Source organism: Suncus etruscus, chromosome 1 (genome assembly GCF_024139225.1).
Source record: "Suncus etruscus isolate mSunEtr1 chromosome 1, mSunEtr1.pri.cur, whole genome shotgun sequence".
In the NCBI taxonomy this organism is placed as follows: Eukaryota; Metazoa; Chordata; class Mammalia; order Eulipotyphla; family Soricidae; genus Suncus; species Suncus etruscus.
Genome location: NC_064848.1, coordinates 23,229,869 through 23,256,921, shown reverse-complemented (window position 1 = coordinate 23,256,921; position 27,053 = coordinate 23,229,869). Strand labels below are relative to the sequence as shown.

Sequence of the window (27,053 nt, the reverse complement as noted above, 5' to 3'; positions counted from 1 at the left end):
CAGTGGTGCTCAGGGGTTACTTTTGGCTCTGCACTCAGAAATCGCTCCTGGCAGGCTCAAGGGATCATATGGGATACTGGGATTCGAACCACCATCTGTCCTGAATCTGCTGCGTGCAAGGCAAACGCCCTACCATTGAGCTATGTCTCCGACCGCCTCCCCCAAAGGAATTTTCAAGGCTTTTTTCCCCAGTCCACAAGGAATCAGGTTAGACTTCTCAGTGCAGGGTGCTTTCTGAACTTCTCAGGAAGGGTGGGGAGAGCAACTGGACAGTGCTTCCAGTTTCTTGGGCAAGACCTGCTGGGACTGCTGGATTCCTGTGGGTGGGTGGGAGGGTGGCTTGAAGGAGACTGAGACAGGCAAAGAGAATAAAGGACTTTCCTGCTTGCAGCATCAGAGATTATCAAAAGCAAAGGTTGAAGCAGTGGTGCAAGCTGTAGGGAGTTTACCTTGCAAGTGCTGACCCAGGACGAACCGTGGTTCGATCCCCTCCCTGATGTCCCATATGGTCCCTCATGCCAGGAGCAATTTCTGAGTGCATAGCCAGGAGAAACCCTGAGTATCACTAGGTGTGGCCCAACCCCCCCAAAAAAAACAAAAACAAACAAAAAAACAAAAGGTTGGGCTCTGGAGTCAGGAGCCACAGATCTGATCTCTGGAAGAGATAGAGGTATAAGATGAGGATAACAATGGGAGAGAACCAGCAAAGACATAAATGCGAAAACAGGGCACCTTCCTTTCCCAGCAGGCAGCCCTTTAGAGAGAGGACCAGACAGAAATTGGGGCGGCCTCTTCAAAGGCTAGTAGCCTTACCCCGAGGGGAAGGGACATGGACAAGGTGAAAGGGAGGAAAGTCAGATCTAGGAGACATCAGGTTGGGGGGGCTTGATCACTCATCTATTTTGATATTTTTTGTGCGCCTGAAGCCTGAGCCTGAGCTTTGCATGGCCCTCACCCTGTCTGCAGATTCAGTGCTGAGGACACAATGCAAGGAATGCATGCAGCAAGGGCTGCTTGGGGGTCTGTGGCAGCGGTGGGTGCAATGTGAACATCTGGGGGTGAAGCCGTTGGGGGAGGTGGGCCCGGGTGGGAAGGGGTTGCTGAGACTTTAGAGAGCAGCATGAGTGTGCCTCTAGCTGGACAGCTCCTAGGGAAGCCTGGCGATGCTGATGGCCCCTTCCCAGAGGCGCAGGGCCGGGTACAGGGGCTCCTGGAAGGAGGCGCGGAAGGTGTGCAGGTGGCTCATGCCGCCCATCACGTCGTAGAAGGCCAGCACGCCCGCCTCGTAATCCAGAAAGACGCCCAGCCGGTCGGGGTCGTAGCGGGGCCGCAAGCGGCAGCGCTGGCCGTCGTGGAAGGCCCAGTACTCCAGGTCGTAGCGCTTGAGGCACCACGACTGGCGGTTGCAGCCCAAGCGGGCCGAGGCCGAGCGGCCGTGGCGCCGCAGGGAGCCGTAGGCCGCGCCCACCCACCAGCCGGCCCCGGCCTCCTGCAAGTCCACCTCCCAGTAGTGGCGGCCGGCCGAGAAGCAGTCGCGGCTCAGCACCTGCCACAGCGAGTCGAAGCGGAGCGCGGGCGCCCGGCCCAGGCTGCCCAGCAGGCCGCAGTGCACCGTCAGCCAGTCCTCGGAGAGGCGAAGGCGCGAGTGCATCGTGTCCCGGTCCAGGGTGGGCGTGCGCGCGTCTGTGGGTTGAGGACAATGTGGGTATCCCCTCCCCTAACTTCTTTTTTTTTTGGGGGGGGGGTCACACCCGGCATCGCTCAGGGGTTACTCCTGGCTCTATGCTCAGAAATCGCCCCTGGCAGGCACAGGGGACCATATGGGATGCCGGGATTCGAACCACTGTCCTTCTGCAAGAAAGGCAAACGCCTTACCTCCATGCTATCTCTCCGGCCCGGTTAAGCTTTTTTGATGGTTGATCACCGTTATCTAAAACTATTTGTATACCTTGATACTTGTATATTATATACATTGGTAAAGGAAGATATATAGCATTTAATTTTCTTTAGGCTATTAAGTACCTTCAAGGCAAAGCTGTGCATTAGTTATTTTGATCTTAAGTATCTAGTATAATTCTTCATTTTCTTTTTTGTTTTGTTTTGTTTTTTGGGTCACACCCGGCAGCGCTCAGGGGTTTCTCTTGGCTATACACCCAGAAATCGCCCCTGGCAAGCTTGGGGGATCAAATGGGATGCAAGATCCGAATCACTACTCTTCTGCATGCAAGACAAATGCCTTACCTCCATGCTATCTCTCCGGCCCCATCTCCCCTAACTTCTTATTTATCCCACCTGAATAATCAGAACTGCCCACACCTGGAAGAGATGGGTAGAGGAGTTTGCATGGGGGAGAGAGATGGGAGTAAGAAGGAGAGTAAAAGAGAGAAGGGTATGAGAGCATCACTATCAGAGATTCAGCATCGGATTCAGCATTAGCAATTGAGCATCATCCAAGAAGCAGCAGCAGTAGCATCACCAAAGGGAGTTAGTCATCCTGGAAGCCAGTTAGGAAGCTTGGGGAAAAAAAAACAGCTGAAAGGGAGACAGAGACCGACCGAGATAGCCAGAGGGAGTAGAGAAGTAGCTGCTAGAAAAAGGCTTAGTATAGAGACCATGTGAGGAGGGGTACATGTCAGTAGGGACTGTGAAATAAAGCTGGCTGACTCCTGAAACTTGATCTGACTGCTTTGTGAATCTCTCCACCTTCACCCTGCAACCTTCAGACCCCCCCAGACCACAGGGACTGTGGGAGCCAGGTTGAGCCCAAAAAGGCCTCACCAACTCTAGGACTCTAATTTATATTAAGACTACAGGACAAGGCCTGATGGGTGGGAGGGATGACTGGCCACCCCATACACACACACACAGGCTTCGCCAGAACCAAGCCCGCATTGTTCATGGCAGAAAGGTTGGGGAACAGGGCCCAAGCAGTGGCGTATGCGGTAGGGCATTTGCCTTGCACGCGCTAATCTAGGACGGACTGCCATTCGATCCCCCATCTGCCCCCCCCAAGCCAGGAGCGATCCCTGAGCGTCACCAGGTGTGGCCCAAAAAGCAAAAAGCAAACAAACAAACAAAAGAAAAACACAAAGAAAAAGGTTGGGGAACTCGCTACCACCACACTTTGGAACTCTGATGACCTCTGGGGAGGTAGCCGAAGGACCAAGAGGAAATGCTGCTGGATTGTTTAAATGCTCTCTGGATTGTTTAAATGTTGTGGCGTAAGATCTATCGACTAAAAAAGTGTCATAGAAAACTTTTGTCATTGTATCCACGTGTCCTTCTGTAGTTTAGCTGTCGCTTAATTGTTTTTTAAAACACTGGTATCATATGACACATGCTTTTGGATAATCTGCCTTCAAAGCACAAATTGATGCATTTTGATGTCTATAAACTTTGTTGCATGTATATGTATTATGATTTTTTTTTGTTTTTTTGGGCCACACCCGTTTGATGCTCAGGGGTTACTCCTGGCTAAGCGCTCAGAAATCACTCCTGGCTAAGCGCTCAGAAATCGCCCCTGGCTTGGGGGGACCATATGGGACACCGGGGATCGAACCTCGGTCCTTCCTTGTCTAGCGCTTGCAAGGCTAGCGCCACCTCGCGGGCCCCATGCATTATGATTTGACCTATCCCCTTTCAACATCCTCCTTTAATTTGGGGGGGGGTAGGAAGACAGCTGGTGGTGTTCAGGTGTTACTCATGGTCCTGTACAAAAGAACTACTACTCGAGAGCTCAGGGGGCCTTGGGATGCTGGAGATTGAACCCAGGTTTCCTGTGTGCAAGGCAAGTGCCTTACCCTCTGTACTAATAACTCCCTAAAAATTAACCTTTTAAAAGACTTCTTAAAACTCCTTTGAGGGCCAAAGAGATATAACAGTGGTTAAGGTATTTGCTTTGCATGTAGTCAACTCCAGTTCAACTCCCCTCTGACCTCTGTGTTCCAAAAGCACAGAGCCAGGAGTAACCCCTGAACATAGTTTGGTGTGACCTCCCCCTAAGAAGGAAATAAAAAAGTTTTTGAAATCACTAATATTATCACATCTTCCTTTTTTTCGGTTTTTGTTTTGTTTTTAAAGCCATGCTCAGCCGTGTTCAGGGGGTAACTCCTGACTCTGTACTCAGAAATTACTCTGTAGGTGCCGAGGTATCATATAGGATTGAATCCACGTCAGCTACATGCAAGGCAAGCACCCTACCTTATGATTTCTCTGGCCCCTATTATCACATCTTTTTTTTTTTTTTTTTTTTTGGTTTTTGGTTTTTGGGCCACAGTCGATGATGCTCAAGGGTTACTCCTGGCTATGCACTCAGAAATTGCTCCTTGCTTGGGGGACCATATTGGATGCTAAGGGAACAAACTGCTGTCTGTCCTGGGCTAGCATGAGGAAGGCAGACGCCTTACCACTTGCGTCACCGCTCCGGCCCCTATTATCACATCTTTTATGCTTTTTTTTTTTCAACTGAAACCAGAGAAAACTCGAGATCTCACAGGGAAAATGCTCTAGGGCACTGTATAATTAAGGGGAAAAGGGCCTGGACAGCAGTTGGGTGTTTGCCTTGCATGCAGCCAATCCGGGACAGACCCAGGTTCGATTCCTGGCATCTGATATGGTCCCCTGAGGAGTGATTTCTGAGCGCAGACCCAGGAGAAACCCCTGAGTACTACTGGGTGTGGCCCCAAAATAAAAAAAACATAACAAAAATAAAAAGGAAAACAATGTCCACAATGAAAACATATAACAAGGGGAAGGAGATATAGCATGGAGATAAGGCATTTGCCTTTCATGCAGAAGAACAGTGGTTCGAATCCTGGCATCCCATATGGTCCCCCGTGCCTGCCAGGGGCGATTTCTGAGCAGACAGCCAGGAGTAGCCCCTGTGCACTGTCAGGTGTGACCCAAAAACCAAAAACCAAAAAAAGAAAAAAAGAAAAAGAAAAAAAAGAAAAAGAAAACATATAACAAAACAGTATATATAGTAGAACTTCATGTTTGCAAACTTCATATATATGTGAAATAGATGTGTGTGTATGAGAGAAGAGAAATAGATCACAGAAAACTGAAAGTAATAATAGGTTAATAATAGTAATAATAAACAGTTTGAGAACTGTTTGTGGTCTTTAAAAAAGTTTGCTTTTGTTTTCTGTGACCCAGAAAATGGCATGTACTTTGTATATGTGAAGCCCGGGATCCAGTCAAAGCCCAGCACATACGGCCCAAGAGTCCCCTCTAAAACATTTTAAAAATGGTTTTGGCTTGGGCCCGGAGAGATAGCACAGTGGCGTTTGCCTTGCAAGCAGCCGATCCAGGACCAAAGGTGGTTGGTTCGAATCCCGGTGTCCCATATGGTCCCCTGTGCCAGCCAGGAGCTATTTCTGAGTAGACAGCCAGGGGTAAACCCTGAGCACCACTGGGTGTGGCTCAAAAACCAAAGGAAAAAAAATGGTTTTGGCTAATCTGTTTACAATGAGCATGCATTTTTTCTGATGTTAAGGTGTTTAGAGTGAAAGTTTTAAAGACCTAGTTGGATCTTTTAGAGAAAAATTGGAGTGAGGGGTTCCATGCCCCTGTATTCCCTTGCTTTCCCTTCCCATCCTTCACAGCCCACCTCTCCCCTCCTCTCTGCCCATCTCTAAGTTCTTACATTTCAAGAAGAGTGATCGCTCTGGTGAGGGCCCAGTCTTCAACAAAGAGCCTGGCTTGGCACTGGAGGAGTCCAAGAGTGAGCAGTTCAGATCTGGAACACATCGTGATATCTGAATGGTCAGTGCTCTCATGCAGGCCTCAAACATGATAAAACACAATGAAGGGGCCAGAGTGATAGCACAGTGGGTAGACATTTGTTTTTGCACATGCCAACCAGGGTTCAATCCCTAACATTCCATTTGCTCCCTTGAGTCCCGCCAGGAATAAATTCCTAAGTGCAGAGCTAGGAGGAGTAACTCCTGAGCATCACCAGGTGTGTCTCAAAAACCAACCAAGCAGGCAAACAAACAAAAAACACACTGAAGGGCCAGAGAGATAGCATGGAGGTAAGGCATTTGCCTTTCATGCAGGTCATTGGTTCGAATCCCAGCATCCCATATGGTCCCCCAAGCCTGCCAGGAGTTATTTCTGAGCATGGAGCTAGGAGTAACCCCTGAGTGCTCCCGGGTGTGACCCAAAAGCCAAAAAACAACAACAACAACAACAACAAAAACACACTGAAATGGTGACCAAATGGGGGATATTTCTCTAAAGGCTCCCCTCTATCACCAAGTGGGAACATGCTAACCACAGCAAGAGGAGAAACCCAGATACAGGTGTGTGTACATATCTGGCACTTTTTTTTTTTTTTTTTGGTTTTTGGTTTTTGGCCCACACCCATTGACAATCAGGGGTTACTCCTGGCTATGTGCTCAGAAATCACTCCTAGCTTGGGGGACCATATGGAACGCCAGGGGATTGAACTGTGGTCCATCCTAGGCTAGCGCTGGCAAGGCAGATACCCTACCGCTTGCATCACTGCTCCAAATGGGAAGCAAAGGTGGCCCTGGCCAAACCTAGAAAGCCCTCATCAAGGAAGGGGAAGGAGACAGCATTGCTAGCATCCTGAGCACTGAGTTAGGTATTGACTTTTTTGGGGAGTCACACTCGGCAGCGGTCAGGAGTTACTCCTGTGCTCAGAAGTCACTTCTGAAGAGATAGCATGGAGGTAAGGTGTTTTCCTTGCATGCGGAAGGACAGTGGTTCTTCCCATATGGTCCGCTGAGCCTGCCAGGAGTGACCCCTGAGCGCTGCTGGGAGTGACCCAAAAACAACAAAAAATAGAGAAACAACACAGGTCAACATCATGCATAGAAAGTGAAGATGGCAGCTCTGATGATCTGAAAAGAGTCAACCACCTATTTAGCCTCTCAGATAAGGAATTCAGAGAAGAAATATGGAGGATCTTCAGATAATATGAAGATTCAAAGAATAATCAGAGACTACGTTGAGAAACTCTATGCCACAAACATGAGAACCTGGAAGAAATGGATACATGTATGGATCTTATAATCTTCCATGGTTGAACCAGGATGATCTATCATATTTAGATGAACTCATCAATATTGAGGAAATTAAAATGGTAATCAAAAGTCTTCACAAACACAGAAGAAGCCCAGGCCCAGATGGATTCACTAATGAATTCTTTCAAACCTTTCTTTTTTTTTTTTTTTTTTGGTTTTTGGGTCACACCCGACTGTGCTCAGGGGTTACTCCTGGCTGTCTGCTCAGAAATAGCTCCTGGCAGGCATGGGGGACCATGTGGGACACCGGGATTTGAACCAACCACCTTTGGTCCTGGATCGGCTGTTTGGAAGGCAAACGCCGCTCTGCTATCTCTCTGGGCTCTCTTTCAAACCTTTCAAGAGGAACTACTACCAATCCTTTTCAGGCTCTTTCATGAAATTGAAGAAACAGAAACACTCTCAAATAGTTTTTATGAAGCTAACATCACCCTGATACTAAAGCCAGACAGAAATGCTGCAAAAAAAGAAAATTATAGGCCAATATCTTTGATGAACACAGATGCAAAGATCCTCAACAAAATCCTGGCAAATAGGATCCAATGCCTCATCAAGAAGGTCATACACTATGACCAAGTAGGTTTCATTCCAGGAATGCAAGGATGGTTTAACATATGTAAATTAATCAACATGACACACCATATCAACAAAATGAAAAATAAAAACCATATGATCATATCAATAAATGCAGAGAAGGATCCAACACCCATTCATGATAAAAACTCTCAACAAGATGGGAATAGAAGGAACTTTTCTCAATATAGTCAAGGCCATCTACCACAAGCCAATGGGAAGTATTATTCTCAGTAGGGATAAACTAAAAGCATTTCCTCTGAAATCTAGTACACAATTATCAGAATTTTTGGAGCATAGCAAAAGCTGTACTAACAAAAAGTATATAGTTTTGCAAACACACCAGGAAGGAAGAAGGGACCTACATTAATAGCTAAATGACATAGCTTATAAAATTAGACAATCATCAACAAAATGAACCAAAAATAGGCAGAGGAAAATAACAAAGCTTAAAACAGAAATCAATGGAATGGAAATTCAAAAAACAATCCGAAAAATCAAAAAAAGCAAAAGTTGGTTCTTTGAAAAAATAAACAAGATTGATAAACCATTAGCTAAAGTCACAAAGAAAGGGAGAGAGAAACTTAATAAACTGCATTCTCTGGACAGGTCTATTTGCACAAATTCTCATCCTAAACAGAGCTAGGGCCCTCTAGCCAGATGAACCTCTCAGCAAATGGCCAGGCCTAGAGCAATAATAGTGTTGTAGGTATGGTGCTTGCCTGTCATGCTTCAACATGCCAGACTTTCTTTCTTGGGTTCTTTGGGCCCTTTGCACCTCTGACCAGCAGACCTTTATGTTGGGGACTGACTTGTTTGAGGCCATTTTGCTGTTCTTTCTGCCATATTCCAGCCTTTCACCTTAAAGCTATTTTGCAGTCTTGCTGTAAGTTTTTGAGCTATAGAGAAAGGAATGTGCAACTGTAGATATAATTAACTCTAGCCCGGAGGAGAGCAACACTGTCCGGTACCGTTATCAGAAACTAGGCCTCACTCCTTAAGACCACATTTCGGAGTGAACTAGGCTATTATCAATAAGTGTATGCTACATTGTCTGTTCAAGATCACTGAGGCAGGCACATCTTGCACCACCTGATAATCAAGCAATTAAAAATGCAGCTTGAAGGACACTAGAGGTTTCCATAGAAACAGCACGTTCAGCATAACTTGAAGGTCACCTAGACCCACTGCCCACTTCCTTATTTAGAGAATGCCTAAGTTTCTTTGTTCCTTGAAACCTGAAATATATCCTTGCCTTGTATGGGCCTTCGCGCCAAAAGTATGACTGACATCACCTTTGTACTGCCCCCTTCTCCTTCACTATATAAGAAGGAACTGTAGCCAATAAAGGTACCCTTGAACAGTGAGACGCTGCCTTGGGTCTTTATTATTAACCTCTTTCAGATTTTTTACAGGTGTGGTTGCTCTTCTACTCAGCAAAATAGGAGTGCGGTTGTCTGAGAAGCCTTTCCAGCTAATTCCTGCTGGCCGGGTCCCCCCTGGGGGGGCTTCAGGACACCGCATTTTGGCGCCCAACGCTGGGCTCGAAGACCACCGCCACACTCCGAACGACTACGGGTCGGCGAGTCCGGAGCTGTTTCGTAAATCGCAGGATATACCCCATCCGGGTAGGCGTTGAAACGAGTTAGCCTTAATCAAATATTTAAACTGCAGTTTTTTCAGTCGTTCTGATCACCGCCCCTGATTGGCTCTTGGGGCTTCGCCCGTTGGCTTCACTTCCATGGGTGTTTTCATTGAGTACTGAACTTAAATTCATTATTGATATTCAGTCTGAGTTGAAAGCCAGACATGTAGAGGTTACCAAAAAAGAATATTTGTAATTTTCTTATGTTTATTCATAATGTATGTCATTGGTTTATTATTACCTGTCCAGAAATTGTTGCGTCCACTTGGGACAAAGTAGGACATGAAATGAGTGATTATTTTGTAAATAATGATGATTCACAGAAGGAAAAAATTATGTTCCAATATTGGAGCCTGTTAAGAGATATCATTGTAACTAAAAATGCCGGAACCGCCAAAGACATCATCCATGCCGTTGAATCTCATGTACAACAAGTCTCCCGTGAGTGTTCCAGGACTCCCTCTCGTTCTAATTCTGTCTCTCATCTCCCTTCTCCCTCTGAGAATACTTCCCCTTGTCCTCCCTCCACCACTGATTCTTCTACCTTTGTCTCCAAAGTAACTAATGCTCTTAAAGATCTCTCTAATGCTTCTCATTTATATCCCTCCCTTACTTCTGTCCATACTTCTGCTCTATGCACCCAGACCCCTACAGAAGAGGCCGCTGCACCCTCTGTGCAAAATCCTAAACAGCCCTTCACTTCCCTAGCTTCAGCTCCGTCCCTGTTTCACCACCCTCCCCTCCTTAGCCAGCAATTGCAACAATACAAAGCCTTTAATTGGAAAAGCCTCAAAGAGCCATTTCAAGCCGTAACCTCCTATGGCCCCCAAGCCCCTTACACGCTCTCCTGCTTAGAATCTAAAAGCTGAACTCTTTGTCTCTTGGGAAGTTAACTTTTTTTTCCGCTGCAAAGCCCTTTCAGATAGGCAGGAATCCTGATCTCTAAGCTCTTATAGCTGGCCTCGCCTCTTTTCATACCTTAAAGGTACAGCACACACTTTCCAGGTCCCAGCTTGCCAACATGGCTCTTGCTGCCCTCTGCGCCTGGAAGTCGCTCCCCAGAGCCGGCATTCCAGCAGCTCCCCCACACCGGCAACAAACTGTTGCTGCTTTCTCCCCCCCCCCCCCCATTTTTCTGACTTGAGTTCCCAACTCACCACAATTACATCCATGGTCTCTCACCTCTCTAACAAACTTGATAATGCTCTTGGCTCAAAAACCAGCGCTACCTTTCCTGTCTTTCTCCCTAATGGAGAAAGTCTTCCCCCGCCTGCTCAGCAGCCTCCACCGAGGAGAACGCTCAGTCCCTAACCATGGCAGATTCCCTCCTCTCACCGCTCCCCCTCTTAAAGCTATAGATATGAAACTACTTGGCCAAATTAAAAATCTTAAACAAATCTTAAGCCTTCAAAAACAGGCTGCTTCTCTTAATTCACAGATTTCTGCCCTTCAGGCGTTCCCCCCCCCCTCCTAAATCTATAGTTGTCTGTCCTCTGCCCACTGAATTCCACGGCCAGGCCCCCCCTCTTGAGAACTCAAAGAGACAAACTAATGAAAGTGAGGCTAAGTGCCATAAAACAGAAACTGCTGCAGTGCCTACAAAAAATTCTAAGGGCACAGTAAGCAGGATAATTACAAAGTATCATCTGCTAAGCCATAAAACCTTGCGATATCTACACTTTGCTGTTAAAACTTCTGAGCCTAATGTACCCTTTACTTTGCTCAAACCAATCCTCAGCCTCCTTCAGCCTCTTTCCTGCCAGCCTTGGAGAACAGCCAGCTCAAGCCCTGCCACTCCCACTTTAAGCCTTCCAATTCACCTTGAAATACCCAATCTTTGTTATTCAAAAAAAAAAAAAAAAAAAAATCTGAAAAGTAGCATCTCTTGCATATTCTCAAATCAATTAATAAAACCATGATTCTCATGGTGCTTTTGCAACCCAGACTCCCCTCTTCGGTTGCCACTCCCTCTAATTCCAATAAATTAGTAATTAATCTTAAAAGATTGCTTTTTTTTTCTCTATATCATTACACCCTGCTGACTGTAAATAATTTGCCTCTAACCTTCCTGCTGTTAACTGTGCTAGCCCCTCCCCAAGTTATCAGTGAAAAACTCTGCTTCACCTTGTCAGCCCTACACTTCGTCAAATATGTGTTATTAGGTTTAGTGCATTAAGTAGTGTAAAGTAATTATTAAAACATTAAAAAGCAACAGAAAGATAAAGGCAATAAATTTTTTTTTCATGCCTCTCAGAAAATTTTAAAGCAAGGTCATAATTCTGTCACTTTACAGATAACAAAATATTGGTAAAAGAAAAACTTCTTTGTGTTTTAAAATCCAAACGAACACAAAAGTGTTAAATTTAAATCTTATATTTCTATTAAAAGTTTTATTTTAATTTTTAAAGTATTTACAAAATTATGTGAAAAATAATGTGGTTAGCCTTTTTAAACAATATAGTTAATTTAATGCACAGTAAACACCTAAGTATGCTTTATAGTACCCTTAGTTTTAACTTTGTGCTACAGCAATGGTTGTTCTTTATTTCTGCATTAAAAAAAAAAAAAAAAAAAAAAAACTATTATTTTAAGTGCATTCAAAATATCAGCACATTATACAAATCTGTATATTTGTGTCGCAGTAAAAAAATAATATTGATGAAAAATATATTATATATAATTTTATAAGTAATATATAAAAGTAACTAAACTTTATAAGCAAATTAACTAGTATTAAATATAATTTTAGTCTTAAGTTCTAGGTGTGTAAATGCATCAGATGTCTTTAACTATATTTTATAATAATCTAAGCATTTAGTTAATTTAGTATATAATATTTTTTACAAATTATTCACATAAAGTCTTCATAGTAAAAACAGTTGTTTGTATTTTTAAAATCAGTTTTTTATACCTTTAATAATCATAGTTCATGCTATTGTGTTTAATCATAAAAATTTTAACACTTTATTGCAGCTGTCTTACTGTTCTACTGCAAAACCAATTTAAAGAAAACCTATTCATTTACAGCAAATCATTTCATACTTCCAAGTAGAGACTCCTTCTACAGTGCTCATTAACCATTTTACTTAATGTTTTAAACTTCAAATTAAAATTGTTTTAAAAATGTTTTGTGTTAAATCTAAACCTTAAAATTTATTTTCAGCAAAGTTCCACTCCATCTACATTAAGTACTTCTCAAAACTAAAAAAGTTTTTCTACAAAATTTTTTTTCTTCTCACAAACATGCTAGCTAAATATTTAAAAGCGCTTGTCAATTTTTTTATAAATAAGTCTTAAATCAATCCTTTTGTCTGTTTATGTGTCTGTTGTGATGAATGAAAGTGGCCACAAGTGTAAAATGTTGTGTTTAGTGTTGTTTTGTTTTGTCTGTTTATTTGTTATCTCTACATTTTATAATAATACAATTTTTAAAGCCTTATCCATTTTTTAAATTTCAATTAATTTTTTCAACCTGGTTCAGTCTGGTCAGTTCACAGACTGGCATCTTACAACTAAAAATCATGTGTTAAAAATTATGTATTAAGCTAGCTTTGTCCTTCTAAGAACATGGCGGAGGGTGTGGAGAATGGCAAACCCCAGATTTCTCAATGGCCATCGGGGATAACTTTTCCCTGGAGAATTTCTGGACTTTGCAGTCACCTGGCTTTCCTGCTATGTGTAAGTTCAAGCCTATAGAATATGTATTTATGGCTAAAAAATAGCATCCAGCTTTAACATAATAACTAGAAGTTTAAGAAAAATCCTTTATATTCAGTTTAAAAAAATTTTTTTTTAATTAGCAATTGTTAATTATAAATTTTCTTTTATGCCAAAGTCTAACAGAGGTCAAATAGCATTCCCGTGGTATTCAAAAATAACTAGTGTAATGTAAATTGCTAATGTTTTCTGCAAATTCTTAATTTTTATATGAAGTAACCATTTTGCCTTCTGCCAAGCTGTTTTCTTATAAACCTCCTGCTAGACGCCATTCCTGCAAACCTGTTTCTAACTGACTCCACCTTTGACAATGCTGAATTAGACACTCTGCCTAGCTGCCTTGGATGCCCACCGATGCCACCAACAACCTCCATCCTCTCTACCTCCATCCCTTGGCCGGTCTTGCAAGTCGACCTTTGTGCCCTAGCCATGGGTGCAAGCCTATACTGGGGCACCTCCAATTTCCGCCTGCCTCAACCTCGTGCTGTTGACCCCGATGACTATTACTCCCCTGCTAGCGGTGGCTGCAACTCTGTTATTCGCCGTGATGTACTACGCCACCCCTTCACCACCTTCTACGTCTGCCCTGGTCACCACCGGCCCCGTTCCAGCGACTATAAGTGTGGCGCTCATAACCAACACTTTTGCGCCTCCTGGGGCTGTGAAACCACCGGAACTGCTTATTGGAAACCCTCTTCCTCCTGGGACTTCATCACCGTTTCACGCCCCCCAACTCCTCCTTTTCTGAACTGTGATGCATCCTCTGCTACCCGTGGTTGGTGTAACCCCCTCATCATCGAATTTACTGCTGCTGGACGTCAGCATCACTGGACTCAACCCGTACAATGGGGACTCAGACTTTACGTTAGGTGTACCGACCCTGGACTTCTTTTTTCCCTCCGTTTACTTAAACAGTTGCCGAATTCTCACCCCCTCGCCGTTGGTCCTAACACTTTTTTTCATCCTCATTCAGGTCCATCACACATGCCTTCTCCTCCTCCTCCTCTTCCATCTGCATCTTCTTCTCTCAGACAACTCACTATGCCTTCAGGTCCTTCTCCGTCCTCTCAGGTTATTCTCAATCTCATAAATGCTTCTGCTCTTGCCCTTACAGATCCTGCCTATGAAAGATGTTGGCTTTGTTTTTCTCCTCAACCTCCTTTCTATGAAGGTGTTGCAGTGTTTGGCAACCTTTCCTCTACCTCCAACCCCTCTGACCTCCGTTGGAACACACAACCTCAACATGGCATTACAGTCGGTCAAGTCGTAGGCTCTGGCCTCTGCATTAAGCCTAACGACTCCCTGCTTCCTAGCCAATTACTTGACGTGTGCAACGAAACTATTGACATCTACAATTCTTCCTCCTCACAACCCTATCTGTTAGCCCCCAATGGTACTTATTTTGCCTGTGCTTCTGGCCTTACTCCTTTCATCATTTGTTCCTCTTTTCTCCTTTCACATGATTACTGTATTCTCGTTATTCTCATTCCAAAAATCACCATTTCCCTCTCCTGCCGCCTCACCCTATTCCTATTCTTCTCAATCCCTTTCTCGACAATGCCGTGAGCCCTTCACCTCCATTACACTTGCAGTGCTCCTTGCTGTTGGCGCTACTGGCGCTGGCACTGGTATCTACTCTCTTGTATCCTCTCAATCCAATTTCCGCACTCTTACTCAAGCAGTGGAACAAGACATTAATGAAATCAAAACTAGTCTGCAATTTCTCACAGATACTATTAGTTCCCTTGCTGATGTTGTTCTCCAAAATCGTCGTGCTCTATATTTTGCCCTTATGTAAGAGGGGGGAGTCTGTGTAGCCCTTAAGGAACAATGTTGTATTTTCAAAGATAAACCTGGATTAGTTAGGAATAGCGTTCAACACATTGGTGACGGTATAAAAGATTTTGAAAAACATTTCGATGAAGAACAAGGCTGGTACCAGGGCTGGTTTTTCTCTTCTCCTTGGCTTCACACTATCTTGTCCACTATTTTGGGCCCACTCATTAGCCTCATGCTGCTCCTTTCTCTTAGCCCATGGATTTTCCGCAAAATCACTGCCTTTATTAAGAACCAGGTAGATGAACAGGCAAAAACCTCTATTCAGGTTAACTACCAGCATCTAACCCCGCGTGACTCCTGTGAAAACTTGGCTTTAGACACCAAGCCGCCTTTCCAGCCACTAAGTTTCCAGGAGATAGAGCGCATAGCTAACAAGCGGAGCTCGCTCCGGCACTTGTGCTCTTGGCTGTGGAGACACCTACGACGGGATTAGCAAGGTCCCAGTTAGGGCACGGCCCAAAAAGGCTACAGCGCATAATTCGGATCCCTGTGCACACCCACGGCGTTTGTAGCCACCTTTTAATTGCGGCTTTGGCCGTGTCCGACCTGGTCAAACCTTGTATGCCTAAGACACGGTTCTTCCACCCGCTCACGACTTTCCTTCTTTTATTAGAAGAGAAAGGGGGAGATGTTGGGGACTGACTTGTTTGAGGCCATTTTGCTGTTCTTTCTGCCATATTCCAGCCTTTCACCTTAAAGCTATTTTGCAGTCTTGCTGTAAGTTTTTGAGCTATAGAGAAAGGAATGTGCAACTGTAGATATAATTAACTCTAGCCCGGAGGAGAGCAACACTGTCCGGTACCGTTATCAGAAACTAGGCCTCACTCCTTAAGACCACATTTCGGAGTGAACTAGGCTATTATCAATAAGTGTATGCTACATTGTCTGTTCAAGATCACTGAGGCAGGCACATCTTGCACCACCTGATAATCAAGCAATTAAAAATGCAGCTTGAAGGACACTAGAGGTTTCCATAGAAACAGCACGTTCAGCATAACTTGAAGGTCACCTAGACCCACTGCCCACTTCCTTATTTAGAGAATGCCTAAGTTTCTTTGTTCCTTGAAACCTGAAATATATCCTTGCCTTGTATGGGCCTTCGCGCCAAAAGTATGACTGACATCACCTTTGTACTGCCCCCTTCTCCTTCACTATATAAGAAGGAACTGTAGCCAATAAAGGTACCCTTGAACAGTGAGACGCTGCCTTGGGTCTTTATTATTAACCTCTTTCAGATTTTTTACAGGTGTGGTTGCTCTTCTACTCAGCAAAATAGGAGTGCGGTTGTCTGAGAAGCCTTTCCAGCTAATTCCTGCTGGCCGGGTCCCCCCTGGGGGGGGCTTCAGGACCCCGCACCTTTAGAGTCTAAAGCCTAAGACACAATTCAAGCATGCCACATAGGAGAGCTGATGGAACCTTTCAGCCTCTCAGTGAGGAACTATTGCCTTCATCCTATGAAAGTGCAAGCACAGGTGTGCTGCAGCCAGAGGTCCTCTGGGAACCCACACAGGAGCCTCTGTGCAAGGTATCTCCTATGCTCCGGCCCTTTTGCACTGCCCCAGATCACAGGCCTTCCCTTCAGGTCAACACTTACTGTCCCTCAGAGGCCACATCCCCATTCCATGTGTGTCAGTTCCTCCTGCCATTGCCTCCAGGCCCCAGCCTGACTTTTCATCAGTTCCTCTGCCCCCACCAAAGCAAAGCATTGTCTTCTCTATTCTGGCTGGGTTGGAACAGGAGGGTGGGCTCAGTGAATGTTCTGTACATCTAGGACCACTGTGTTTCCCAAATCTGGCAGATTTGTTGGTGCTGAAAAGTGTGAGTCCATTGATTGTGAGAGTTGCAATTTAGTTCGTTTTGGGGCATACCCAGCAGTGCTCAGGGGTTACTACTCCTGGCTATGCACTCAGAAATCACACTGGACAGCCTCGGAGGTGGGGTGAGGTGGGATGCCAGGGATAGAATCTGAGTCAGCCACATGCAAGGCAAACAGCCTGCCTGCTCCAGAGGAGCAGAGAGGAATAAGTGAATGAAACCAACAAATATTTCTGAGCTGTGTGCCAAGCCCTAAAGAGACCTCGGAGCTGGACCCAAGGTAGTTTAGTCTGCCCAGAAAGTCAGAGATGGGGGTGTGGTCCATATGTCCCACTCATGAAACCCTGCAGGCACTAAGGAAAACAAGGGGGGAAACCCCAGAACAGTGAACTGAGGAAGTATGATGATGGGGCATTGGCCAGACAGGAAGAGGAGGAGGAAGAGGACCCGGTTATAGGTCCTGAGCAAGAGAAGGGAGTGTCCCTGGGCCTTGGGAACAAGCAAAGCACAGAAGCAGAGCAGAGTGGCTGGAAGAGAGGAGTGGGGGGGGTGTAGTCAGAGGGTAGAGTGGCCCCTCCACTGCAGGCCCCCTGTATCAGGGATTATTAGGACCCAGAGTGGGTCACTGGACTCACTCTCTTTAAGACGCACATCTAAGGAGACCTTCATTGTGCTCTGTAAGGCTTCGGCCAGGCCCTTGTAGAGGATCTTGATGGGCTCAAAGGAGTAAGGCACAGGGTGGTACAACTCATTCAGGCTCAAGTGGCGCTGTAGTTCCCGTTCAGCAGCTTTGTACCCCTGCAAGGGCATGAAGGGGCTCTTGGAGCTGCTGGCTGCAGTCCGCCCTCCACTGCTACAGCCAGGCATATATGATGGCCCACAAACACACAACTCAGGCCCTGGGGAACAAGGTACTGAAGGTCCAGTTAGCTCAGGTACTGCCTCCCTCCTGCTCCCATCCCCACTCCTCACCTCTGCTTCTTGGTGCCAGGTGCTCAGAAGGTGAGGAAAGAGGCCAGTGTTGGGTTCCTATCCTCTTAACTACTTTACAGGGGCAATAAGGCTTCTGACACTGTGACTAGGCCAATGGGATATAGAGGACAGAGTCTCCAGGGTATATCCAAAGGGCCTCCCTCTTCCCTCCCTCCCTCCTTTTTTTTTTCCTTTTGGACCACAATCACTGGTACTCAGGGATCACTCTTGGTGGGCTCAGGGGACCATATGGGGCAGCTGGATGGAAACATGGTCTGCTGAGTGCAAGGCAAGTGCTGTGCCCTTTGTACTATTGCTCCAGCTAGCTGCTCCCTTGTTAAATATACTTCCTATACTCTATACTCCATGTGACTTTGCTCAGAAGGATCATTTTCTCTGTCAATGTGGAAGTATGGGTGGGCTTGTGCTAAGCCAGTGCAGCTGTGACATTCTGTTCTGGGACAGTCCAGCCTCCCTCTTCTCTTTCTGCCCCCTCAATCAGTTGGAACAGGGCAGTAAAAGGATGCCATGAGTTGGCCAACCCATTGGAGCACGATTGGTTCCAAACTTCCCAGAAGTCACAGCAAAGAAGGACAGAGGGAGACTAGTATAAATGGGAAGGCCACAGAGTGCTAGTGGTGAGGGTCCCTGTCCTGTCTGCAGGTCCTGGAAACAGCTGCATAGGTGTGCTGCATCAGCTGCACAGGTAGTGGCTGGGGCCACAGGCCGGGTGAGCCTGTGGATAAGAGGGACTTAGGTTCTCTACCAGGTGCAGCAGTTGTGTGACCTTCTTTGAGCTTCAGTTTTTCACTGGAACCACACACAATGAGCATCTTGACTGTCCCGAGTTCTTATATGTACTGGAGTGAGATTATATGACCTGCTGGAACCCAGAGGCCTCCCAAAATGGTGACTGTAGCTGTAACTTAAATAGTCCAAGGAATGTGTTATTTTCCCAACCACGCACATCTACTCATGTGTGCAAGCAGAAAAATCCTCCTGTGGACATAGAAGTCCCTGGGCCTGTCCTTAACATGCATAGATAGTCCTTGGCACCCTAGGGACTGCCAGTATGAAAGGGGTGGCAGAAAGGTTCACCATCCCCTTAATACCTCTGCCTTAATACCTGCAACAGCTGTACTGGGTTGGACTCCTGGCTGATGCTCTGGACCCTGCTGGAGAGATCATGAATAAAGTCAATTTGCTCTCCGCAAGACACGATCTGCTCCTTGAAGACCTGGAGGGTGAGCTGCGTGTTTCTGTCAATGAATTTCTTGGCTGTCATTTCCTCTTCATCAAGAAGCTGTCTGAGTTCAGCGAATTTCCCGGTCAGCCAGTGTTTACTTGATTCTGCATGTGCCTAGGGAGAGAACCAGCTGCAGATGATATGATTGCCAGAGTAATCCCTATGACAGTGATGCTCTTAGGAAGTGGGACAGCAAGGTGGCCAGTCTTGGTACAAGATCAACTTAGAAGAAAACTCAAGTTTTCTGGTGTCAGGGAGATTGTAAATGGTAAAAACCTGTCCCTGGCATGTATAAAGCCTTAAGTTAGGTCCTTGGCACCACATGCCCTGCCCTCCAGCACTGCTGTTTGTGGACACTAAAACAAAATAAACCAAACACCAAAATTCAAGCTTTCCTAAGTATAAGCTAAAGACAATTGGAAAATGAAGGAAGAAATAAGGATCCCTTTGTGAAATACTGGGAAAAATAGCTAAATTTCTAATAAAGTACCTAACAAAACTGAAAAAATGTAAAGCAGGCATAACATTTTACTGAAAGACATTTGGAAAACAAAAATATGGATTCGTGGAAGATTTACAAATATCCCTGGTTGGGAAGAGTCACACTAGAAAAATGATACTACTTAGAGCTAGAGAAATAATAGTACAGAATGTAGATTCCCTATTTTGAAATTTTAAATAAGCATGTTCTGTGTTCTAATAGTATAACTTTTTTAGAAAATCATTTAACCAAGAGGATAGCCAGTGTTTTCCTTCAACTCAAATGTTTGCTCAGTTCACACAATGAAGAACTTTACCCAGGCAGGTGTGGAGGTGTAAAGGACAGATGCCTCAAAGATCTACAATATCTCCACTACAATGTAGTGGGAAGATGTGAGGCTGGGATGGGCTTCTGAGGTCTGTGTCAGTCCTGAGAGTTCTTCCTGTACCACTGACACTAAACTAACTGGGTTAGCCTGGGAATTTGTTCGCCTTACAACTTCCTATGAATCACTGAGTCTGGACACAAAAATATTTTCTATCTTTTCTGAATGAGCAAATGAAGGGGGAGGAAATGTATTCGAAGGACCAGAGAGATAGTACAGGGGTTAATGTGCATGTCCTGCATATAAAAGAAACTTTAGTTTGATCCCAAGCACCTCCTGGTACACTAGCACCAGTGGTCACAGCTCTGGAGGGCTTTAAGATCCACTGGGTGTGGTCTGGAGGCCCCACATCCCTGTAGTGGTCTGAGCAGCACTGTCTCCTAAGACCCTGACACTGAATCCTGGCCTCCTCCAGGCCTCCTGAGCATAACAGATAAAATATGTCAAAAAATATATATAAAATATGTCCAGAATCCAGGTTTAGAAATACATGTTGGTGGGGCTGGAGAGATAGCACAGCGGCGTTTGCCTTGCAAGCAGCCGATCCAGTACCTAAGGTGGTTGGTTCGAATCCCGGTGTCCCATATGGTCCCCTGTGCCTGCCAGGGGCTATTTCTGAACAGACAGCCAGGAGTAACCCCTGAGTACCACCAGGTGTGCCCCAAAAACAAAAACAAAACAAAACAAAACAAACAGAAATACATGTTGGAGGCCATTGTACCTAATCATGGAACCTTTCTATAGATACTGAAAGCTCTGCTCCAGTGTCTACCTAAGGAAAAATGTACAAAAGAAACATGAACAGAGTGGAGAAGAGTGGCAAGAACATGCACAATTTCTCCCTTCTCTCTCCAGCCTCATGCTCTTTGGGTCCTTTTCCCTGAAACCAAACCCAGCTTGGATGGGGGAAAGTGTGTAAGTTGGCCCTGCATGGACAGTGGACCTGAATTGTGTATATTCAGACTGAATATAACCCCTAATTAGTGAAAGGCACAAGCAACCCACTAAGCCTTTGCTTGTGACCCTCCAGAGCTATAGGGTAGGGATGAGAGAAGTAACATGGCCCAGCCATTGCCAGGGTGGAAATGGGGGAGGAGGCCCAGTCAAATCTCACTCCTGATCGTGATCTTGCCTTTGGTCTGTCCTATCCCACACCTCAGAGTGCTGTGGGAGCCAAAGCTAAAATGGCCTCAAGGGGTGTACACAGCCTTCTCCAGCAGTGTACACAGCAGGAATGTCCTGGCATGCCCAGTATTCAGCAATACTATTCCCTCCCTTTTCTCACCAGTTTTGCACCCTCCATGGAAATTAGAAAGGTCTTGGGGACCAGGCAGAGAGATGGTTTCACAGAACAGCCCACTATGTGTATCCACATGTATCTGTGTGTCTCTACATCTCTCTGTGCCTGTGTGTATCCATGTGTATTTATTTGTATGCCTCTGTATGTGCACCTGTGTATGTTTCCATGTGTACCTGTGTGTATCTGTCTATATGTCTGTGTGTGCCCATGTGTATCTGTGTATCTCTGTATGTTTGTCTGTATCTCTGTGTATGTACCTGTGTGTGCCTATATGTATCTTTTTGTGTCTGTGTCCCTGTGTGTATCCATTTGTGTCTGTATGTATCCATGTTTGTCTGTGTGTTTGTGTGTCTCTGTATGTGTACCTGTGTATCTCCATACATATACATGTGTCTCCATGTGTATTCCCATGTGTACCTGTGTGTCTCAATGTGTGTCTATGTATGTACACACATCCATACAAAAGCACACCCAAGACACCTCCCTAGCTCCCCACTGCAGTGCCATCAGGTGCTGGCTCTCTGCTTGCACCATCTCACCCCTACATTGCCCATGCAGTCAGGAGGTGGGAATCCCTGGCAGGCTTCAATTCTTCCATGTGGCCTCCTTAATTCACTCTCCTGGTTTCTGTTCTTTGAGTGGACTCTTTTAGAGCAGAAGCCCCAGTCTTAGCCTCAGGTCCTACCTTCCCTATATTGTGGTCAAAGATGTTATTTCCTCTTCCTGGGTACACAGTCTAAATACCTCCCCACATTAAAAAGCAATATATGCACGAATGCATATGTTTAATAAGTTCCCATCTCTATCTGAATTCAGGAAATAGAGCTCAACTTCAGGTACATTTTCTTTTTTTGTTTTTGTTTTGGGGCTATATCCAACAGTGCTCAAGGGGGTTACTGAGCTCAGGGGTCATTCCTGGCAGGCTCAGGGGACCATATGGGTTGCTGGTGATCAAATCCAGGTTGGCCACATGCAGGGCAAAAGTCCCACATGCTGTGTTATCACTCTTGTCCCTTGGATACATTTTCTATAAATTATATTTATACACCTCTTTCACTTGCAAAGGCTTCAGAAAGTTTACTGCCATAAATTGGCAGAGTTGGAAAAAACTTACTCAGTAATATTGCCATCTCTTCCCAGCCTGAGTAAAAAGAGAGGGTGCTTTTCCTCACAGCTGCACATATGGAACCTCAGAGGTTCATTTGGGTAAGCCTCTCAGCCAGAAATTCAGAAAAAAACATTTCAGGAGGCATCAGGAGAAACTCATAGATAAGTCTGTGGATGTGCTTTGGAAAGGACCATGGTTAGGGGAGGTCTGACCACAGGCTTCTAAGCAGCGGACTTTGCACACTTAATGGGCTCAGTTTATTTACATAGCTATTTACATAACTATTTGATGGATTCATTTTTCCATTTTCCTCTGCCCTAATGCACACAGCAACACACTTATGCCCAAAGGGTCCCTGTGAGTCTAGTTGCCCCAGCTTGCCCCTTCAGAACTGATTTGTCCCATCAAAGACCAGTCTTCATTTTCTGTGTCTCCATCTTGGGAGCCGTCTTGTATCTGATGGAAAATGTGGGCATCTCAAGAGAATCAGAAAGTAACATCCACTTGCCTTGAGCTTTTCCGAAGCATCTTCTATCTGGGTTATGTTGCCAACTTGCTGCTGCTTCTTGGTTGCCAACTGTTTTAAACCTTCTTGGGTGAGTTTCTGCTTGCAAAGGAGTTGAGAGAAAGTCTTAATATTTTCACTTTCGAGATACCTGTCACTGAGTTGCTTCCTCTCTCCCTCTCATGAACTAGCTTCCATGCATCACACTGATAATTAAATCCAACAAGCACTAAGGTAAGGGTGGGGTGAGGAGATGATGTGTTACCCCAAGTATTGGTCATAGCCTCAACTTTCCAGGAGCACATTGTTAATCCATTATGGATTCTAAACTTTCAAGCCCAGATCCTTCCTTCCCATCACCCAAGGACACCCAGCACATTGGGACTGGAGATATAATACAGCAATTCTCTCTCTCTCTCTCTCTCTCTCTCTCTCTCTCTCTCTCTCTCTCTCTCTCTCATTCTCTCTCTCTTATTCTTTCTCATATTTTTGAGCAACAGACAGCAACACTCAGAACTTATTCCTGGCTCTGCACTAAGAAATCCCTCCCAGCAGGCTCAGGGACAATATGGGATGCCAAGGATCGCAAACCAGGATTGGCTGCATGCAAGGCAAAACCCCCTATGTGCTGTGCTATTGCTCTGGCCCCAACACAGCGGCTCTTGTCTTGCACAGGTCTACCCAAATTCAATCTCTAGCACTACATTTGGCCCCTCAAGCCACCCCCTACCTTGAGTAATCAATGAGCACAGAGACAGGGCTAAGTCTTGAGCACCACTGGGTATAACCCCCCCCAAACAAAAATAAACAAAAAGGATACCCAACTTCCTGGTGACATGTAGTCACAGAATGCTTGTCTTGATACCTGTTAAGGCATCTCCTTCAGGAATTCTTTCTAGATTTTTTTGTCACTAGTTCCCATTGAGCACTTCTTAGGACTCCCTCCCTGATTACAGTGCTCACCATACTATTATAATTATCTGTTTCCACCCAACCCTATCCTGGGAATTCCTCCAGGTCAGAGGAGGAGTCATCTCTTTAGGACTAGCACTCTGGGCTTTGTGTGGTATGGATTCTGCAGAGATGGAGGGATGAAAATTAATACATAGAGGTCAGTTTGAGTGGATGGCTACTGTTAAAGTATTTAAGGGGATTACTGTCAACATATCTTTAAGGGTTGATGACACCCCCCTCATAACACCCACACAGAACTGTCAACTGTCCTAGGATAAAAAGATAAAGCTTGACAGTAAGGATGGGGGTGACAGGAGCAGGAAGATACCAGAACAGAGACTGCCTGCTGGGAGCTTGAGGTCCAGGCACCCCCCTGACAGGGCAGGCCCTGATACCAGCAAGAGGCAACTTGCTCCACCTTTTTTCTTTTTTTAATTTTTTATTTTTAATTATGAGAACAAAGATGCAAAGAAAGAGGACAAGGTAAAGTTACAGTGGAAGGACAATCACCCATAACATAATTCTCAGAAGAAGTCCCCTTGCTAATATCTTAACTTTGAACTTTCAGCCAAAGAACATTAAGATAAATAAAACAATTCATGTACAATTACTTTGTCCCTCAAATCCCCAGATTATAACACATTATATTTCTTAACAGCACACAAGTCAATCTAAAGCCATAAAACTTACATAACTCCTTAAACATTAGAGGCATAGTATTTTTTACATTTCCATGTACATGCATATTAGCTTAAGTTAACCTCAAATTTTAAGTGTTTTTTTTAAGGATTAGAGTCAAAGGAGCACAGTAAAAACGGTGTTAGAGTGGCAATTGTTGTTTGCATAGGCCCACCAAAATATGAGGGGCATGGAAAGGAATAACCTTGGCCTAAATACAAAGAGATCCTACCCCTGAAGTTTCCTGGCATAAGACCAACTCTAGGCTCCAGGCAAGCTAGATCGTCCAATCCAAGACATTGTTTGTAGTGCCAACACACTTTTATTTTTCACACAGTCTCTGTTGTTGGTATCATGTTTCTGTATTAAAGATCCTGGAATCTGCATATCCTACATTGAAGTCAGGGTGTGGTTGCTCCACCTTTTTAATCTTTCTTTTCCTCTCTCAAACCCCAGAGCTACATGCCTTCTCCTCCAGGCTCTCTCTCTCTCTCTCTCTCTCTCTCTCTCTCCTCTCTCTCTCTCTCTCTCTCTCTCTCTCTCTCTCTCTCTCTCTCTCTCTCTCTCTCTTCTCTCTCTTCTCTCAGACTGCTTATGCTAAGTATCAATTAGCTACAGGCTATGTGGGTATGAAATGGGCTCACAGAGGTGCATCACTGGGTGGACCAGTCCCCATGGGTGAGACTCACTAGCTGGATCTCTGTATAGCAACCTTGCTATGATTAATCTGAATAACATCCTACAGTGCCAATTTTTGTTTGGTTTGGTTTTGTTTGGTTTGTTTTGGGTCATACCCACCAGCGCTCAGGGCTTACAACTGGCTCTTCACTCAAAAATAACTTCTGGCTGTACTCAGATATGGAGGTCGAACCCAGATCTGTCATGAGCAGGGCAAATACCCTACTGCTGTCCGATCTTTCCAGCCCCCTACTGAGCCAAGTCTTCAATGCAGCATTTAACCACATATTCATATTCACCTTTGCATTCTAATATTGCCACCGCAATGAGGCATGCCACAAAGGGGTAAAGGTCACTGTGCAGGTACATGAACAATGTATGATTTGATAGGGCAATGGCTGTCAGAATGAAAGACAGGTGGCAAGAGGGGACAGAATTCTGTCAGACCCTCAGACTTCGTTACTCATTACAGGGGGAGGGGGGAATAGCCAACTTCCTGAAGCCTTAGACCACTCTCAGGATTAAACCCAGGGAGCCAGGTATCTGTGCCAAGGTACCTGTGAAGGGCAGCCCAGTTGGCCTCAAGTTTCCAACAGTCTTTTCTGGGTAAAAAACATGGCTGCCACACACTTCCTCCTCTTTGGACTCAAGCACTGTGTGGAGAGAGGAACAGGAGCTCATGAAGCTGAGGCTCCGTCCCTGTTCCTTGCCAACAGGCAGCCCACCTCCAGGAGATAGTAAGAGGGGTGGGTGGGGGTCTGGGAGCAAGTCACTGCCCGATTTTGTTAGCTTTGGGCCACAGACAGCAGGCCCATCCTCGTGATTGGCACTCAGTGGTATCCAGAGTGTAAGGGCATCTGGAGTTTATTTTATTTTAATTTTAATTTAGTTTAGTTTTGGGTTTGGGGGCCATACTAGGATTTACTCCTGACTTTGTGCTCAGATCACTCCCGATGGAATTCAGAGACCATATGGGGTACTAGGGATATAATCAGGGATGGCTGCGAGCAAGGCAAGCTCCCTATCCACTATCCTATCTCTCCAGCCTCACCTTGCAGATATCCTAACAGAAAGGCCTTTGCACAGGTCAGAGGGTAGAATTTGGGGGCTTGAATGATAGTATAAGAGATAAGGCACTTTCGCCAACCCAGGTTTGATCCTCTCCCTCTAATAGGGTTCCAAGGAGTAAGCTTTGAGCAACAACCCAAACCCCAAAACCCCAACACCCCAAACCCCAAAACAAACCAACAACAAAAAAAAGGTGGAGGTTTGTTGGTTTTTGTTTTTTTTTTTTTTTAATTTTTGCTTTTGGGACACCCTAGGTGTCGCTCAGGGGTTATTCCTAGCTATGTGCTCATAAATCGCTCCTGACTTGGACCATATGCGAATCTGGGGGATCAAACCTCGGTTCATCCTAGGTTAGCAAATGCAAGGCAAGCGCCCTACCGCTTGCAACACCGCTCCAGCCCTGAAAAAAAAAAAAAAAAGAAAAGGGCCGGCGGTGGCGCTAAAGGTAAGGTGCCTGCCTTGCCTGCGCTAGCCTTGGACGGACCGAGGTTCGATGCCCCGGGTGTCCCATATGGTCCCCCAAGCCAGGAGCAACTTCTGAGCACATAGCCAGGAGTAACCCCTGAGCGTTACCGGGTTGGCCCAAAAACCAAAAAAAAAAAAAAAAAAAAAAAAAAAAGAAAAAAAGGTGGCATTTGTCCAGCCCGAGGGCAGAGTACTGGGCCTAGCTTTGAGAGGTGAGGTCAGGGTCCGGGAACGCAGGACCCAAATGCACGCTTGCAAATACCACTCTCACAACCTGCCCTAAGCCCGCCCAGGTGGCTGCGCAGCCCACCTCCTCCTAAGGGAACCCCCACTTATCGCGTCCCGGCGGGCCCACCTGCACGCCGCGCCGCCTCTTCGAGCCGCCAAGCGCACGGGGTGGCCTCGGTGTGCCCCCAGCACCGGGCAGAGCGTGCACACGCAGAGGCAGCAGCGGCGACAGAAGAGCTCGGCCACGCGGTCGCCGTGCTCCGGGCAGCGCCAGCCGCACGCGTCCTCCAGCCCCGTGGGGTCCCGCTGGGCGCCCGGGGCACCGCCATTCATCTCCGGGCACG

General features: G+C 45.6%; 1 protein-coding gene and 1 pseudogene across 1 annotated transcript; one reads left to right on the top strand and one right to left on the bottom strand.

Moving 5' to 3' along the window:
- Positions 1–1,106: 1,106 nt before the first annotated feature.
- On the bottom strand, positions 1,107–27,053 carry TRIM14 (tripartite motif containing 14). The gene is made up of 6 exons (XM_049784379.1): positions 26,833–27,053; positions 22,642–22,740; positions 18,740–18,973; positions 17,277–17,439; positions 5,648–5,740; positions 1,107–1,683 (listed from the first exon to the last, which is right to left on the bottom strand). The coding sequence occupies exons 1-6, from the start codon at positions 27,040–27,042 to the stop codon at positions 1,148–1,150; spliced, it is 1,335 nt and encodes a 444-aa protein (XP_049640336.1). The 5' UTR covers positions 27,043–27,053; the 3' UTR covers positions 1,107–1,147.
- On the top strand, positions 11,740–11,886 carry LOC126030908 (uncharacterized; annotated as a pseudogene).

Excerpts from the sequence above, each read along its gene's own strand:
- TRIM14 (XM_049784379.1), bottom strand. The coding sequence starts at position 27,042 with ATGAATGGCGGTGCCCCGGGCGCCCAGCGGGACCCCACGGGGCTGGAG. Across the intron at positions 17,440-18,739 it reads ACCCAGTACAGCTGTTGCAG|GGGTACAAAGCTGCTGAACG; the intron begins GTATTAAGGCAG and ends ATGCCCTTGCAG. Across the intron at positions 5,741-17,276 it reads AGATGTGCGTCTTAAAGAGA|ATCTGAACTGCTCACTCTTG; the intron begins GTGAGTCCAGTG and ends GATGTGTTCCAG.